A 12973-nucleotide genomic window follows, 5' to 3' on the forward strand; every position below is an offset into this window, starting at 1 on the left:
AGGAAAGCAGAGGGTCAGGGATCAGGAGAGTGGCTGGTGACAGTGCTCATCCTTAACAGTTTCACTGCCCTTCCCTAAACGTGCCTTCTCAGTCAGCAACACGAACCCCACCTCCCTTCAGTCTGCAGCCCTCAGTGTTCCCCGAGCATGCTCCCTGGGGTTCCTACCCCCTTCTCCTTGCAGATTCTGGGAAGCTGCTCAGATCATCTGGCTTTACCGTAGCAGTATGTATGATTGCGAACACACACACACACACACACACAGAGGGTTCACACAACCACCTGTGCACACACTGCAATGGTCCAGCAGCATGACTCTCTCTACTCTTCTTACGAGAGGAGGAAGCACAGCTTAAAACCCAGGGACACTTAACCACAGAGCCATATCCCGAGCCCTTTTTATTTTGAGGCAGGATCTTGCTAAGTCGCTGAGGCTGGTTTTGAACTTGCAATCCTCCTGCCCCAGCCTTCTGAGGGGCTGGGATTACAGGTATGCATTACCGTGTCCAGCTGGAAATCACCATTTAAAGATCAAACCGAAGTCCAGAGTGGTTAAGTGTTTTGAACAAAGTCACACAGCTGGTGAAGTGACAGGGCAGGGTCATAAAGCCATTTGTCCTGATTTCAAATCCTTTGTTCTTTCTATTATGCCATCCTTGATATTCTAACCAGTTTGTACCTGTGTGACCCTGCAGAATGGGGAAGAAGCAGCGGTGGTGGTGGTGGTGGTGGGGGTTGAAGGCCGACCCAGGTTTCAGTTAGCTGTGGAGAGCTCCAGACACCAAGCACATGTCCCTAAGGATGGTGTGAGCCAGCAGTCCTCAGTCCTTCATGGGGAAGGATATTCTCATTTGGGGCATATCCAGTCCCTTTGGCTCTCCTTACTGCTGTAGAGCTGACAAACGACTACATCATGCGGCATTGTAGATCTTAACTGTGCAAAGGTCCCTCTGCTGAACCACTCCGGGGGCTGAACAAGTACCCCGGGGCTGGCTCCGATGTCCTAGCACCTGCGAACAGGTGGCACAATGTCGTCTTTGCAAAACCTGATTTTCTTCGGAGGCCAGCTTCGCTCACTGGGGCCAGTGGCTGGATTGCTCCCTGACGGATGCCTGAGCTTTGTGTTTGGGTTTTGCAGCGTCTTGGCGAGCCCACAGGAGGGACTGAGCAGCAGCCTGCCTTCAGCACAGGTTGATTGGATTTGCAGCTGCCCGGATGTCCTTTGGGCCGCAAGCGTCTCTTCAGGTCTAGGAAGCTGACTCAGTTCAGGTTGCGAGAACAAATACCGCAGCCGGGTGGCTTCATGAGAGAAATTGGTCTCTCGCAGATCTGGGGGCTGCAAGTGTAACTGAGGCTGCCAGTGTGGGCGCCTGCTGGCGGGGCCTTCCTGCATGTAGACCTGCCTCCTCGCTGCGTCTTCTGGCAGAGAGCTCTGCCCTCATAAAAGCACTCACCCCACCACGGGGGCTCCCTCCTCGTGACCTCATCTAACCCTAATGGCACCCAGGCCCTGCCTCCTGATGCCATCACGCTGGGACTTCAGGCTTCAACATGGATTCGGGGGGAACACACATCGAGTCCACAGCAGATGCATTTCTCAGTAGAAGCTCCAAGCGATTCCAAATATGTTTTCTTCTGGGGCACATTCTGGTGTGGACTTGCCAATGACTAAAACATTAGAAATTTAGAAACAGCACCTGTAGTCACTGTCCCAAGTCCCCCATGTGGCCCCATCCCTGCACTTCATCTCTTCTCCCAGGTTTACCCTTCCCTTGGCTAACTTTGTGATCCAGCAGGCCTCTGATCTGCTGTGGCTGGATACTTATGTCCTGCCAAATAGTTGGAACAACATCCTTGGGTCTGGCAAAGGAGGTGCTGCTCAGGATAAGGTCGTGGGAAGGTGGGAAGAGCCCGAATTCCACCAAGCCAAATGCAGACAAATGTACCAAAGTCACAATTTCCCAGGTGACAGCGTGGTTCCACTTGGGTCCCGCAGTGTACTGAACAGCCATGGCCTTGCTGAGTGTGGAGTCATGCAGCTGCTGGGGATTGCCACTCTGGCCCTGTTGGGAGAGCAGGGACATTTGCCCTCTTGCCTTTGACAGGCAACTGGACCAATATCTGAAACAACAGTTAGTGGACGTGGGACAACAGGTGGTGCAGGCCAGTGATTCCTGGGAGAAGAGAAGCAAACCAGGGGAGACTTACCAGGGCACCTGCTCAGCAAGGAGAGGCAGCCAGACAGTGCCCTGAGGGCTTGCTGAGTTCCAGAGACAGGCTGGAGTTCAAGGCCAAGGCAGCTGGACCTGCAGGCAGAGTTCAGGAAGCTGCAAGGGGAGTGCTGGCCTCCACAGGAACAGGAGGAAGCCACCACAGAGCGGATCAGAAGGGGGAGTGAGGTGATATTTGCGTAGAGGTGAGGGCATGCACCTCCTCTGTGCTGCACAGCCACGTCCCTGGCTTGGTGCAGTTTCCTGTAGGCAGGAACCACACCAGTGGGGGAAGAGTCTGTGTTCCAAGAATCCAGGAATCCTTGGATCCTCTTCCTTTTAAAAGGAGGAGCCCGGCCCACCTTCCCCAGCGTGCTGGACTTGCTCACTTGCTTCCAAATGAGGAGCCTGGCGGCAGGGACGGTGGTGAAGGGCCCTGTGGCTTCCACTGTGCCCTGTCTTGGGACGCCAGAAGTAGCCCCGTGGAGAGGTCCACGTGGCAGGGAGCTAGCCCCTAGGGTCAGCCCAGCTCTGGCCACCACCTTGATGGCAGCCTCAAGAGACCGGGGGTGAGAGCCACGCAGGAGGGGTGTTCCTGGGTTCCTGGACACTAGGCCACTCTAGACCACCCGGGCTCAGCGCAGGGGGCACAGGTGAGGGCAGGGAGGGTCACGTGGTTCTGCCTGAGAACAGTTTCTGCCCCTCAGGGGACTCTTGCTGGGTGCTGCTTTGTTTAGTGGCCTGTAAGAACGTCCTGCTCTTACCCCTGGTCGCAGGGTTACATTTGGGGCACAGAAAAATTGAAGTCATGTTCCCAGAGATGCCAGTGAAAAGCCAGCTAGATCCTTGACTGTCCACCAGAGGAAGGGAGTCAGGAGCCCGCTGCCCTCTTCCCTGAGCAGCGGCTGAGAGGCCACGTGGCCCAGACAGACAGCCAAGCCTGTCCTTAACCGGGTTTCAGACTTCTTTAGCGAGCTCTCAGAGGTGCTGCACCCCATTTGCTAATTCTCCGTTTGAGGACAAATCTTCCTCGAGCCAGGGAGGGGCCAGGCCTGGTCAACAGCAGGAAGACCTTCACAGCTACCCAGGGGGAGCCCTGTGACAGTCTCCCGGCAGGCGGACCAACAAGGGCCCCAGAGTCCTGCCCCAGCCGTGCCACCAACTGTCTGAGAGAACCATGGTGGACTGTGAGGCAAGCGTGGTCACTTTCATCCTCCAAGGACGGCGAATGAGAAAATTCTGTGCCTGGTGTCCGGTGTCCACGGGTAATTTGTGAAGTGTGAGCTGCTGGGAGTCAAGACCACCGCTCAGTGGGACACAGTAGGAACCTCATTGGTGGGCACAGCCAGCCCAGCTGTGTCGTATCCCTGTCATCTGCTGAGGTGCGGTGACCTCTGGTACCAACAGTGTGATTTGGCAACCAGAACAGAATGAACGGCGGAAACCGGTTCTAAAAATACAACGGCTCCATTGTCGGTGATAAGTCTGTAAACATGAGTGGGGAGAGCTGAGCTGGGAAGTGACAGGGACGTTCTCTTGCTTGTCACTTGGTCCCAAACCCTGCTGAGGAGGCTGAGGCTTAGGCAGCACCTGCCCCACACGGGCTGCGCTGGACTTGACCTCCAGCCTGTGAGCCCCAGACTTGCGAATCCCACCAGGCTGCCTGATGGTCATCGGAGGCCACTGGAGGCCAGGCAAGAACAAGGCCAGGCACTTGCAGGAGACAGCAGAGTCCCCACGAGCTTCAGGAAAACAAGCCAAAGCATTTTCCTGTGGCCTCCTTGGGCTGGACGGGGTCCATGGAGAGCATGTCTTGGCTACGGTCACCCAGCTGGTCTCTCGTGGCTGACCCCAACCACAGGCAAGAGTCCCACACAGTCCTGCCATGAAAAGAAGCAGTATTGAGCTCGACCCACCGCGTGGGATGGGGCTCGAGGGGACGAGGAGAAGCCTGGGGTGACACCATGTCTCTATGAAGCCTTTGATAGCAGGAGAAGTGTGGCACAGGTGGGCTTCCTGGCCTGGGTTCTGCTACTGGCAGGTGGCTTTGGTCACCTCTCTGCCTTATCAATAACATGGGACTCACCGCAGTACACACCTCTGAAGGTTGTTTGTGAGGAACTCACATCCAGGAGACGACCTTAGAAAGGCGCCTGGATTAGGGGAAGGGTGACCAAGTGCTGGTCGTCACCCTTGTCACCCTCGTCACTGCTCATGGCTGCCGGTCACCTCTCCGACCCCAGTTTTCCTGTCGATGAAGGGGAACTCTTAAGCTTCTCGGCCTCTGAGCTCCCATCTGTGGAGCTGCTTTCTTCTAGGCCCTGGGGAATGTGAGACCGGAGGCCAGCGGCTCCCAGCTGACCCTCACACCTATTGAACAAGGTCCCAGCGACTTAGGATGAATGCAGGGGGACAGAGGGAGGATTCTGCACCTCCTGGGGCTGGCACTAGCAGCCACTGTTCCTAAGCAATGGGATGGTCTTGTCCGGGTCTTATTGAGGGTCTTCTCCACGGCCCCTCCCTTGTGCCTTTCTCCTCTCACGCCCCTGCTCTGTGTTCCAGTCCTGCTCATGATGAATCTTGCCCATGTGACCAGAGAAGGCACGTGGCCCCTCTTGCTAGCTCACAGGGAGAGAGAGCCCCGGGGCTTGCTGTGCTCTCCCTCCCTCCCGACCCCTGCCCACCGGGGACCATCACAGGCCTTCCTTCAGCCCTTGCCCACCCAAGACCGTTTGGCCCATGACATTGCTGACCCTTTGTTAATTCTGCTGTTTGATACCTGGCCTAGATTCAGCTAAATGTGTGCCATTCAGGCCACCAATTTCCCCTGAATCCTCCTTCCTGGGGGCTTCCCCAGTGTGAGAACTGCCCAGACTGTGCATCCACTGAGGACAGGCCGCAGGTCTGGTCCGCTTTCTCACGCAGCCTCAGTGTCAGCACAGGACCCACGGTGCTGAACCAAGTACAGGCGAGAGTGAGCCTGTGGACAGTGGCTTCTCCTGTGTGGATGGTGTGACATGTGTCCCACTGGGCAGGGGTTACCACCCAGGTGCCAGGGTGAGCCCTCATGTCTCTGTTCTGAGCCTCTGGACATTCTGCGGCAGTGTGTGTGGGTCCTATGAGTCCCGACTGCCCAGTTTGTGGCCAAGGGGGGCACGTGTGCTGTTTAATGCGTGCAGCTGTCGGGATTATTGCTGAACAGTGGGAACTTTGGATGACAATTGCTCTAATGAAATTTCTATTGAGAATTGTCCCTTGTGAAATTGAGTGACATGAGTAAGAATAAATAGGCAGAATCCTTACTGGGGCCTCCACCTGGGAAGGAGACAGGACAGAGATTTACTGGGCGCCTGTGGGGGCTTAGGGACGCTGCCCTGAGGAGTGAGTGCCCAATTCTAAGGATGCTCCTGGTGTCGCTCAGGGTGGGTAAGAAGGAGCCTTTGGCATTTGAAGTTAAGGTGGGACCTTCTAATGTCACAGGCCCAGGCCCAGGTGCATTGGCCTTTTGTTCCTACTGTCTCAGGAAGGACTGCAGGGGCCTGCCTGCCAGGATCCCCACCCATGGCCAGTTGTCCGTCCTTTCCCTTTATCTCCCTGAGACTTCTCTTGCCTTCCCAGATGGCTGGCTCTCATCTATGAGCCCCACCCTGCTTCTGGGGTGGGCCTTTGGACAACCCCAGAGTGACTGTCCAGACCTCAGTGCGTGTGTTCCTAACATTCCCTCTCCCTGGATCACCCTCTTCTCCTCCTCCTCCCTCAGGAATCACCCTGTTCAGCCAGCCACGCGTGGGGTCATATCCTGTCTTGGGTGGATTTCCGGATTTCCTCTTAGAGCTGCTCTGTTCGCACCCACCCCCAACTCTGCCCTAGTGAAATGGCACCAGGTCACTCCTGGTTCCCACTTTGTTCTTAAGGGCCCCAGCAAGGGAGTGCCTGTGGTGACGTCACCTCTTTGGGGGCCCTCAGCTATGGACTGGCCCACAACGGGTACATTTCTTGGAGCAGAATTCAGTGTCCCTTCTTTGAGATCCCTCTGCAGGGGCTTTTCAGAGCTAACTGGCGATGCTGGAGTTGGGGGGAGACAGGCAGTTGTCCGCCCAACTATGGTGGCCCTTGGAAGAGGGGTGCTCACCCTCGTGCCCACTGCCCAGGGATTCCGGGTCAGGTGGTAGAGCCCTTTGACTGTGCCATGGTTGATTTAGAAAAGTTCAGAGTTCCCAGGATACTACAGCTGTTGTCACCATCTGAAAGAGGGCGGGCGTGGCTTTCCAGTTAGAAGGAAGAGGCTCAGCCTCTGTCCTCTGAGGAGAACAGCTCCTGGGACCCGGCTTAGCCTGCAGCAAGTGCTCTCAGCAGGAGGCCCCTTCTGTCCTTGGGAGATGATGCTTGGATGCTTGATGCTCTCAAGGCTCCCCTCTTAAGAGGGGAGCAGTGGCCTGCTGGGTTGGGCCCTCACTGTTGTCACTGCTGGGCCGGGCAGTGACCAGATCCTTCTGAGAGTGGCCACTCTTCAATGTACTGGATTTTAGGATTGAGAAGCCGCCAGCAACGTGATGACCTTTTTATCCTCCAGGTGGACCAGTGCTGAGAGCAGCTGCACCCCATTTCCCAGATTGTGAAATGAGTCTCTGGGACCCAGGGCACCAGTGTGGCTTTGCCCAGAGACTGTTGGGCAGCTCCTTCCTCCTCAGGCACCTGAAGATAGTTTACTCAGCCTGCGGGTCTTTCTCCTCTTCCTGGACTGACCACACCAGGTCCTGGGATTGGCCCAGGGGATCACCTCAGCTCTAGGGCTGAGTCACAGCCCTGTCACCAGCCAGGTTGCTGACAACACAGCTGAGGGCCCTCCCAGGGGGGGACTCCAGACCGTGAGGAATTGGAAGGGCCAGGAGCTTTGGAGAATCCAATGCCTTTCACAGCCCGAGTGTGATCTGGGTTCTAGCGAGGTTTCTTCTCATGGCCTGTTTGTCAAAAGTGTCCTCCTGTGAGTCTGGGTAGGGCGGGATCTAACTCCTGAATCCAGCCCCATCCTGCTCATCAGAGCTGACCTGTGGGGACCGCAGCCCAGCTCTTGCCTCCAGGTTCATGGTTTATATTATGAGGGTTTGGGGCTGGAATTTAAGTTTTTAGGACCCCCCCCCCCCGACTCATCAAATCTGAGGAACTCAAGATTTTTTTTTCTTTTTCCCAACAACGTTTCATTTAAGTGACCTGAAACTGGACCCACTTCCTGGAAGGCGGGATCCGCGAGGGCACAGGGTGCTTTCTTCTGTGGCCTTGCAGCCTCAGTGTCTGAGGGCAGCAGAGAAAGTCCTGTGGCTCACTGGGAGTGGCCCAGCGCCCAGTGGCCAGGGGCATGGGTACCTCCTCTCCTGGACAAGTTCTCCAAGCAGCTGCCTCCAAATTCCTCCCTCAGGCCAGCTGGGTCTGCCCCTTCCATTCACGTGCCAGTCCATGCATTTCACCTCCAGAATCACCCCAACCCACTGCTCAGGGGCAGAGCCCTCTGCATCCCGGCCCCTGGTTTCCTGCAGCCTGTCTGCTGGCGTCCACTCCTGTGGTCTTCTTTCCATATACAGCTTCCAGGCTGCCCTACCAGACCCTAATCACCTGCCCCAGCACCTCTGGACTCGGTGCTGCAGCTCCCAGGCAGCCCCTCTCCCCATCTCGGTGTGCTTGGACTTTCTCATCCCTGGGTCTCAGCCCAAGGGTGCGGCTGCAGATGGTCTGACATCGGCTTGTATTCTGACCCTGCCCTGCCCGCGGGGAGCGTGTGAGCAGGGGGCGGGTGGCTGCTGACTGTTGGGTTGCAGAGGACCACTGTGGCCCAGCTGCGAGTGCAGGAAAGGCGGTCAAGCAGCTGCCACTTTAAGGCTGAAGAGAGGCAGGCTGAGAGGGTCACAAGGGTCAAGGATGTGCCCAGGAACCTGAGGAGGAGGCCGGGAGGGCCGAGATAGGCCCGCGTAGGTTTCCCTGGCGTATTCCTCGGCTGCCCTCCCTTGCAGATTCTGCACACCACTCCACTCCAAGGCCTAGCTGTTACGTCAGTCTAGACAGTCGAGCTTTGGCTCTGGTCAGGAGGATCAGAAACGGGGCAGAGGGCTAAAGCAGGCAGCCAAGGATGGCTGTCGGGTGCCGCCTTCCTTCCAGGGAGCTTCCTGACGCGGGCCTGAGGGCCCTGAAAGCAGCCTGGCCGTCGGCCTCCCGAGGCGCCCTGGCGGCGCCCCTCTGGCCCCGCCCCGGCCGCGCGCCCCGCCCTCGCCCCGCCCCCGGCCGCGTGCCCCGCCCTCGCCCCGCCCCCGGCCGCGCGGCGGCTGACAGCGCGCGGCGGGCTGGTGTTTGCATACAAAGGCGGCGGCGCGCGCCGGAGGGTGAGTCTCGGCCGCGTGCGGGGCCGCAGCTGCAGGGGCGGGGCGGGCCGCGCGTGGCGGGGGTCTGGGGACCGAGGACGCAGCCCTTTCTCGGCGGCGCGTGTCCTGGACGTGGTTCGGGGAGGAGGGCGGAGAAAAGGCCCGGGAGGCCGGACGGGCCGCGCGAGCATCCCTCGGGCCTTCCCTCCCGAGCGCACCCGGAGGCCGCCCCGGGGCCGGACGGCCGCCCCCGCGCGCGGAGCCCCCGGACGGCAGCGCCGAGGCCGGCGGGGAGTGCGGGTGCGTTCCGGCTGCGGAGCGGTGCGTCCCGGCCCGGCTGAGACCCGATGGAACTCTCTGGAGGGAGTCAGATTCCTGCTTTGTGACTGAGGAAACTGAGGCTCAGGGAGGTTGACCTACGTGCCCAAGGTCACACAGCGGCCGGGCTGCGGGCCGGCCGAGCCCAGGTCGGTTCTCAGATTACAGACCTCTTCTTCCAGGCCTCCCTGCCCCTTTCCTGCCGCCTGTTGGGCACGAGGCCGATTCATTCCATCAGTTGCCCCGAGAACAGTTTTGGAGAAGGCCAGGAAAACGAAGGGTGAAAAGCAGTGTTTAGAGAGTAACTGTCAGTGGCAAGGAGTGAGCATCTAGGCCGATAATTTGTGTGGTCAGTTGTTGCCGGAGAAAGCCGAGGTCAGCCCGGGTGTTGACCACCAGGCAGAAAACTTGAGCTAACACAAGTGGCAGTGTTGGTGGGAGATTTTGGAACCCGCCGTTGCCACAGGCTAGGAGCGTTTTTGGGAAAGGCGAGCGGAACACCGACTTTACGTTGGGGATGGTTGATGGTAAGGATCGTGAAATGTACTCTGGGCTTCAGTTTCCAGTTGGGTTTTATGAATGAAAGTAAGCGGTTGAGGGAGGCATAGTAATCGAGGAACAACTGCATCTTCACCTGAACACCTTTTTGTTTCCGCCCAAATGTTGAAAGGTCTAAAAGTTTGATAATTCTTCATGTTGGGCTGATGTTAGTTTTACTGTCATGCGTTTGGTGTGTGGCTCTGTGTTTTGTTGGTGGACAAGGTCGTTGTGTTGAGAGGCCTGAGCTTGGTTCTGGCTTGGCTGTGTGTGTGTGTGTGTGTGTGTGTGTGTGTGTGTCCTGTGCTCCCAGGGGACAGCCATCAACAGGCTCATCATGTTGGAAGGGAGCCAGCTGCAAGGGGCAGACCTGCTGGACCTGCTATATGGAAGAGGTCCTGGGGTTTTGGGAAGAATTCCTGCTGTGGGGGAGTCTGCCCTGGGTGGGGTGGGGATGGCCCTTCGGCCTGGCCAGAAGGGAGTCTGTGGACTCTGCTTGGTGCCAGGCCAGCTGCCCTCAGTGTCCTGGGCCAGGGAAAGGGATGTTCCAGAGACGGACAGCAAGGAGAAGCTGGGCTGCCCTGGCCTGAGAGGCCGGTGCTGAGATCTGGGGCTTGGTCGGCTTCTGACTGCTGGATGATGTGGAGCCACTTCACTTCTCCGAGCCTCAGCTTTGTCATCTGTGAAATGAAGAGAAATTAGACCTGTTTTCAGGATACTGTAAAAATTAATTGAGATGTACAGGAACCATTGGGGACATCATATGGGGTATGTGAGTCACTGGAGCTGTTGTTATCTTAAGGGAGGAACTTGAGGTGCCAGTGAGGAGGGCTCTTTGGAGGGTGGGGCTGCCTCCTGCTGGCCCCTGGTCCCCACTGGGGGACCACCCTCCCTGCCTCCCTCTTGGACTGTGAGTTGCTTTTCCTCTGTCTTCTTCCTTCTGGGTTCCCAGCCTAGAAGGTACCAAAGTGAGACTGATTTAGGTGGCTAAGGGGACAGGCACCCTGTTCCCGGAAGACCCCAGGGTGTGCACTGAGAGGGTGGTGTGGGGAACATTTTGGGAAACTCCCAGAAGGTGGTGATGCAGCTGGACACCGAGGCTCGTGGTCTGACCTGCGTGCTCTTGGACTTCTCCGAGACAGCACAGGTGGGAACTTGAAGCTTCCGACAGGTGTTGGTGAGGAGGACCCGGTAGCTGTCCAGGGGGTTTCCTGTAGAGAGTGAAGCCATACTTTTTACACTTTGTGGAACCCTAGTTCAATTTCTTATAAAACAAGCCCACTCAAAATCAGAATGGATTTGTGGATGGGGAAGGTCCACCAAAGCCTGAACGAGCCTTTCAGTGTTTTACAGGTTCTTAATTTCTGGAAGGCCCCAGTGCTTGTTGGGTGGCTGTTTCTGAAGTTTGCATTCTAAGCTCTGGCACCATCTGGAGAGAATTCCACCCCACCTTGGAGCTAGACTGGAGACTCTTGGTCCTGGGGCTGATGGGCCAGGGGTGTGGATGCTGCCTCTCTTTCTGGGTCTTCCCTTCCTCACGTTGTTCTCTGCACCTTTTATTCAATAGACAACTGAGCAGAAGCTCAGCAGGGCTGGGCTGGGGCTGGACAGGCTGGAGAATTAGAGGATTGTGAGGAGTTTTCTGCCTGTAGTGAGCTGGGGGTTAGGTACCATTGGCTGCGAGAAGAATCAGTTTAGCAGGCGGACAATATTTTTTTAAGAAAATGAAATAAAATTGAACAGAATGTATTGGGAGTGCGATATACTGATCCTAAGTTGGGTGTTATTTTGTACAACATGTAGTTGTGACTTGTGTATGCACACGTGTGTGGTTTGCACAGGGCCCAGAGCTATGGTCTGACCAGGTCGAGCTTGTGGGGTGTTGGCCACCAAAGGGAGGGTTGGGGAGCCTGCCTGGCAGTTCTCATCACCCCTGGTCTCTTGGCCCTCTGAAGAGTGGTGGGGTCTCCATGTGGGTGTTTTCCTTATTGTGGGTCCTAGTCGGAAATTGTTTTGGTAAAATGTTGGTATGTTGTTCTTGCAGAGTGGAGAGCCAGCTCTCTTTTAAACTGCAGACTTTATCGTCTCCTCTCTAAAATTAGGATGCCTGAGGTGAACGCAAGTTCAGTAGTGAAATGTAAATGTGCCCTAAGGACACCTTACTTTTAATTAGTAATATTCCTTGCCTTTGTCTCTTTGGGAAGGTACAATGTAAATAGGCTGAACTTAAGTATTTGCAATACTCTCAGATCCAGTTTTCATCTGGAGCCATTTATGACCAAGGGGTTGTCACCTGGTTTTTATGTGGTGTACTTTGAAAAATATTTTACATGAGCTACTTCTCAGCAATCCAGTGTGGTGGCTACAGTTGATATCACCCATTTTATAGATGTGATCCAATGCCACCAGTTTAGGAAGCTGCCCACGGCCATGGGGTCCGTGGGAGGAGGAGCTGGGGTTCTCGGCCTGTGCTGCGGCCTGTGTGCCTTCCTGGGCACTGCAGCCTCTCCTCCAGGCAGGGCCAGCAGGGTTTTTGAACACCCAGGAGGTACTCACCCTTGCTAACTGCTGGGTAGGTGGAGTAGAGGCCACAGAAGCAGAGCATGCTTTTGACCAAGGCCCAGATGGGGACAGAGGGCTCTCGTGATTTGTGAGGAGAGTCTGTCATTGCGTCCGCCCAGGGAAAACAAAGTCCTGTGCCTGATAAGGAGTAGAATGATTAAAGCAAAGGACCCCAGTCTGAACCTGGGCCATTTGGTGATCAATGGCCAAGTGCAGCGGTCACTCTGTATCTCACATGTCTCCATCCCCTGTCCAGGCCCTTTGTGTTGCTTGGCAGGAGCCCGAGGACAGGAGTCTCCTGGAATTATGACACTCAAGTGTTGCAAAATCTCCACACTGAAGGAGCCAAGTGGTCACCCATCTGACCTTGGGTCAGAGCAGGCTCCTCCCTGCGCCCTGTTTTTGTTCCATGGTTTTGGTGACAGGGAGACTCTGAGACTGAGTGGGCCAGAGTTCTTCACCTCCCTCTCCCCCCTTCTCTGAGGTCATTAAAGCTTGATGCTAAAGTACAAGGTGTATATGTGAGAAACCCGAAGCAGAAACCAGCACTGGCGGCAGGGGTGAGCCCTGAGAATCTTGTTTGGGATTTAACTCATCCCATTGTTTTTTGGTGTGTGTCAGAATATGTGTAAATGTCCTTTGCTTTAATCATTTAACTCATTTTAATATGAGTTCATGTTATGAATAGTTTGGCACCTTTTGCTATTCAGTGTATAGCTTTCCATTTTTAGTATTTATGGAGCAATGCCTCTCTCTTCCCATTTTTAATGTCCTCATAATATTCCATTCTATGGTTGTTTTACTTGGCTTTTTTTGCTGCTGTGGCTGAAAGATCTGACCAGAACAATTGTAGAGAAGGAAAAGTTGAGGGCTCCCAGTTTCAGAGGTCTTCGTCCATAGAAGGCCAGCTCTATTCCTCAGGGCTCAAGGTGAGGCAGAACATGGCGGAAGAGTATGGCAGAGAGAAGAGACTCCACTCACCTCCTCCAGCCACACC

The 12973-nt window shown here is 55.9% G+C and overlaps 1 protein-coding gene across 7 annotated transcripts in view; it reads left to right on the forward strand.

The window, feature by feature from the left end:
• The window catches only part of Lpin1 (lipin 1), a 111000-nt gene that overhangs the window by 42833 nt on the left and 55194 nt on the right, over nt 1–12973 (forward strand). Inside the window, exon 1 of one of the 7 annotated variants that reach the window (XM_026389395.2) lies at nt 8507–8580. The exons of 4 other annotated variants lie outside the window; for them this stretch is intronic. Coding sequence is in view for 1 of the 3 variants with exons in the window: in XM_026389322.2 (XP_026245107.2) it covers nt 9402–9404 (3 nt within the window). In the remaining 2 variants the exon portion in view is untranslated. Of the gene's footprint in view, nt 1–8506; nt 8581–8900; nt 9027–9118; nt 9405–12973 lie in introns of those variants that run through there. 2 more of the 7 variants (XM_026389466.2, XM_026389322.2) reach the window with 2 other exon arrangements.

The sequence above is a fragment of the Urocitellus parryii genome, chromosome 12 (assembly GCF_045843805.1).
Source record: "Urocitellus parryii isolate mUroPar1 chromosome 12, mUroPar1.hap1, whole genome shotgun sequence".
NCBI lineage: Eukaryota > Metazoa > Chordata > Mammalia > Rodentia > Sciuridae > Urocitellus > Urocitellus parryii.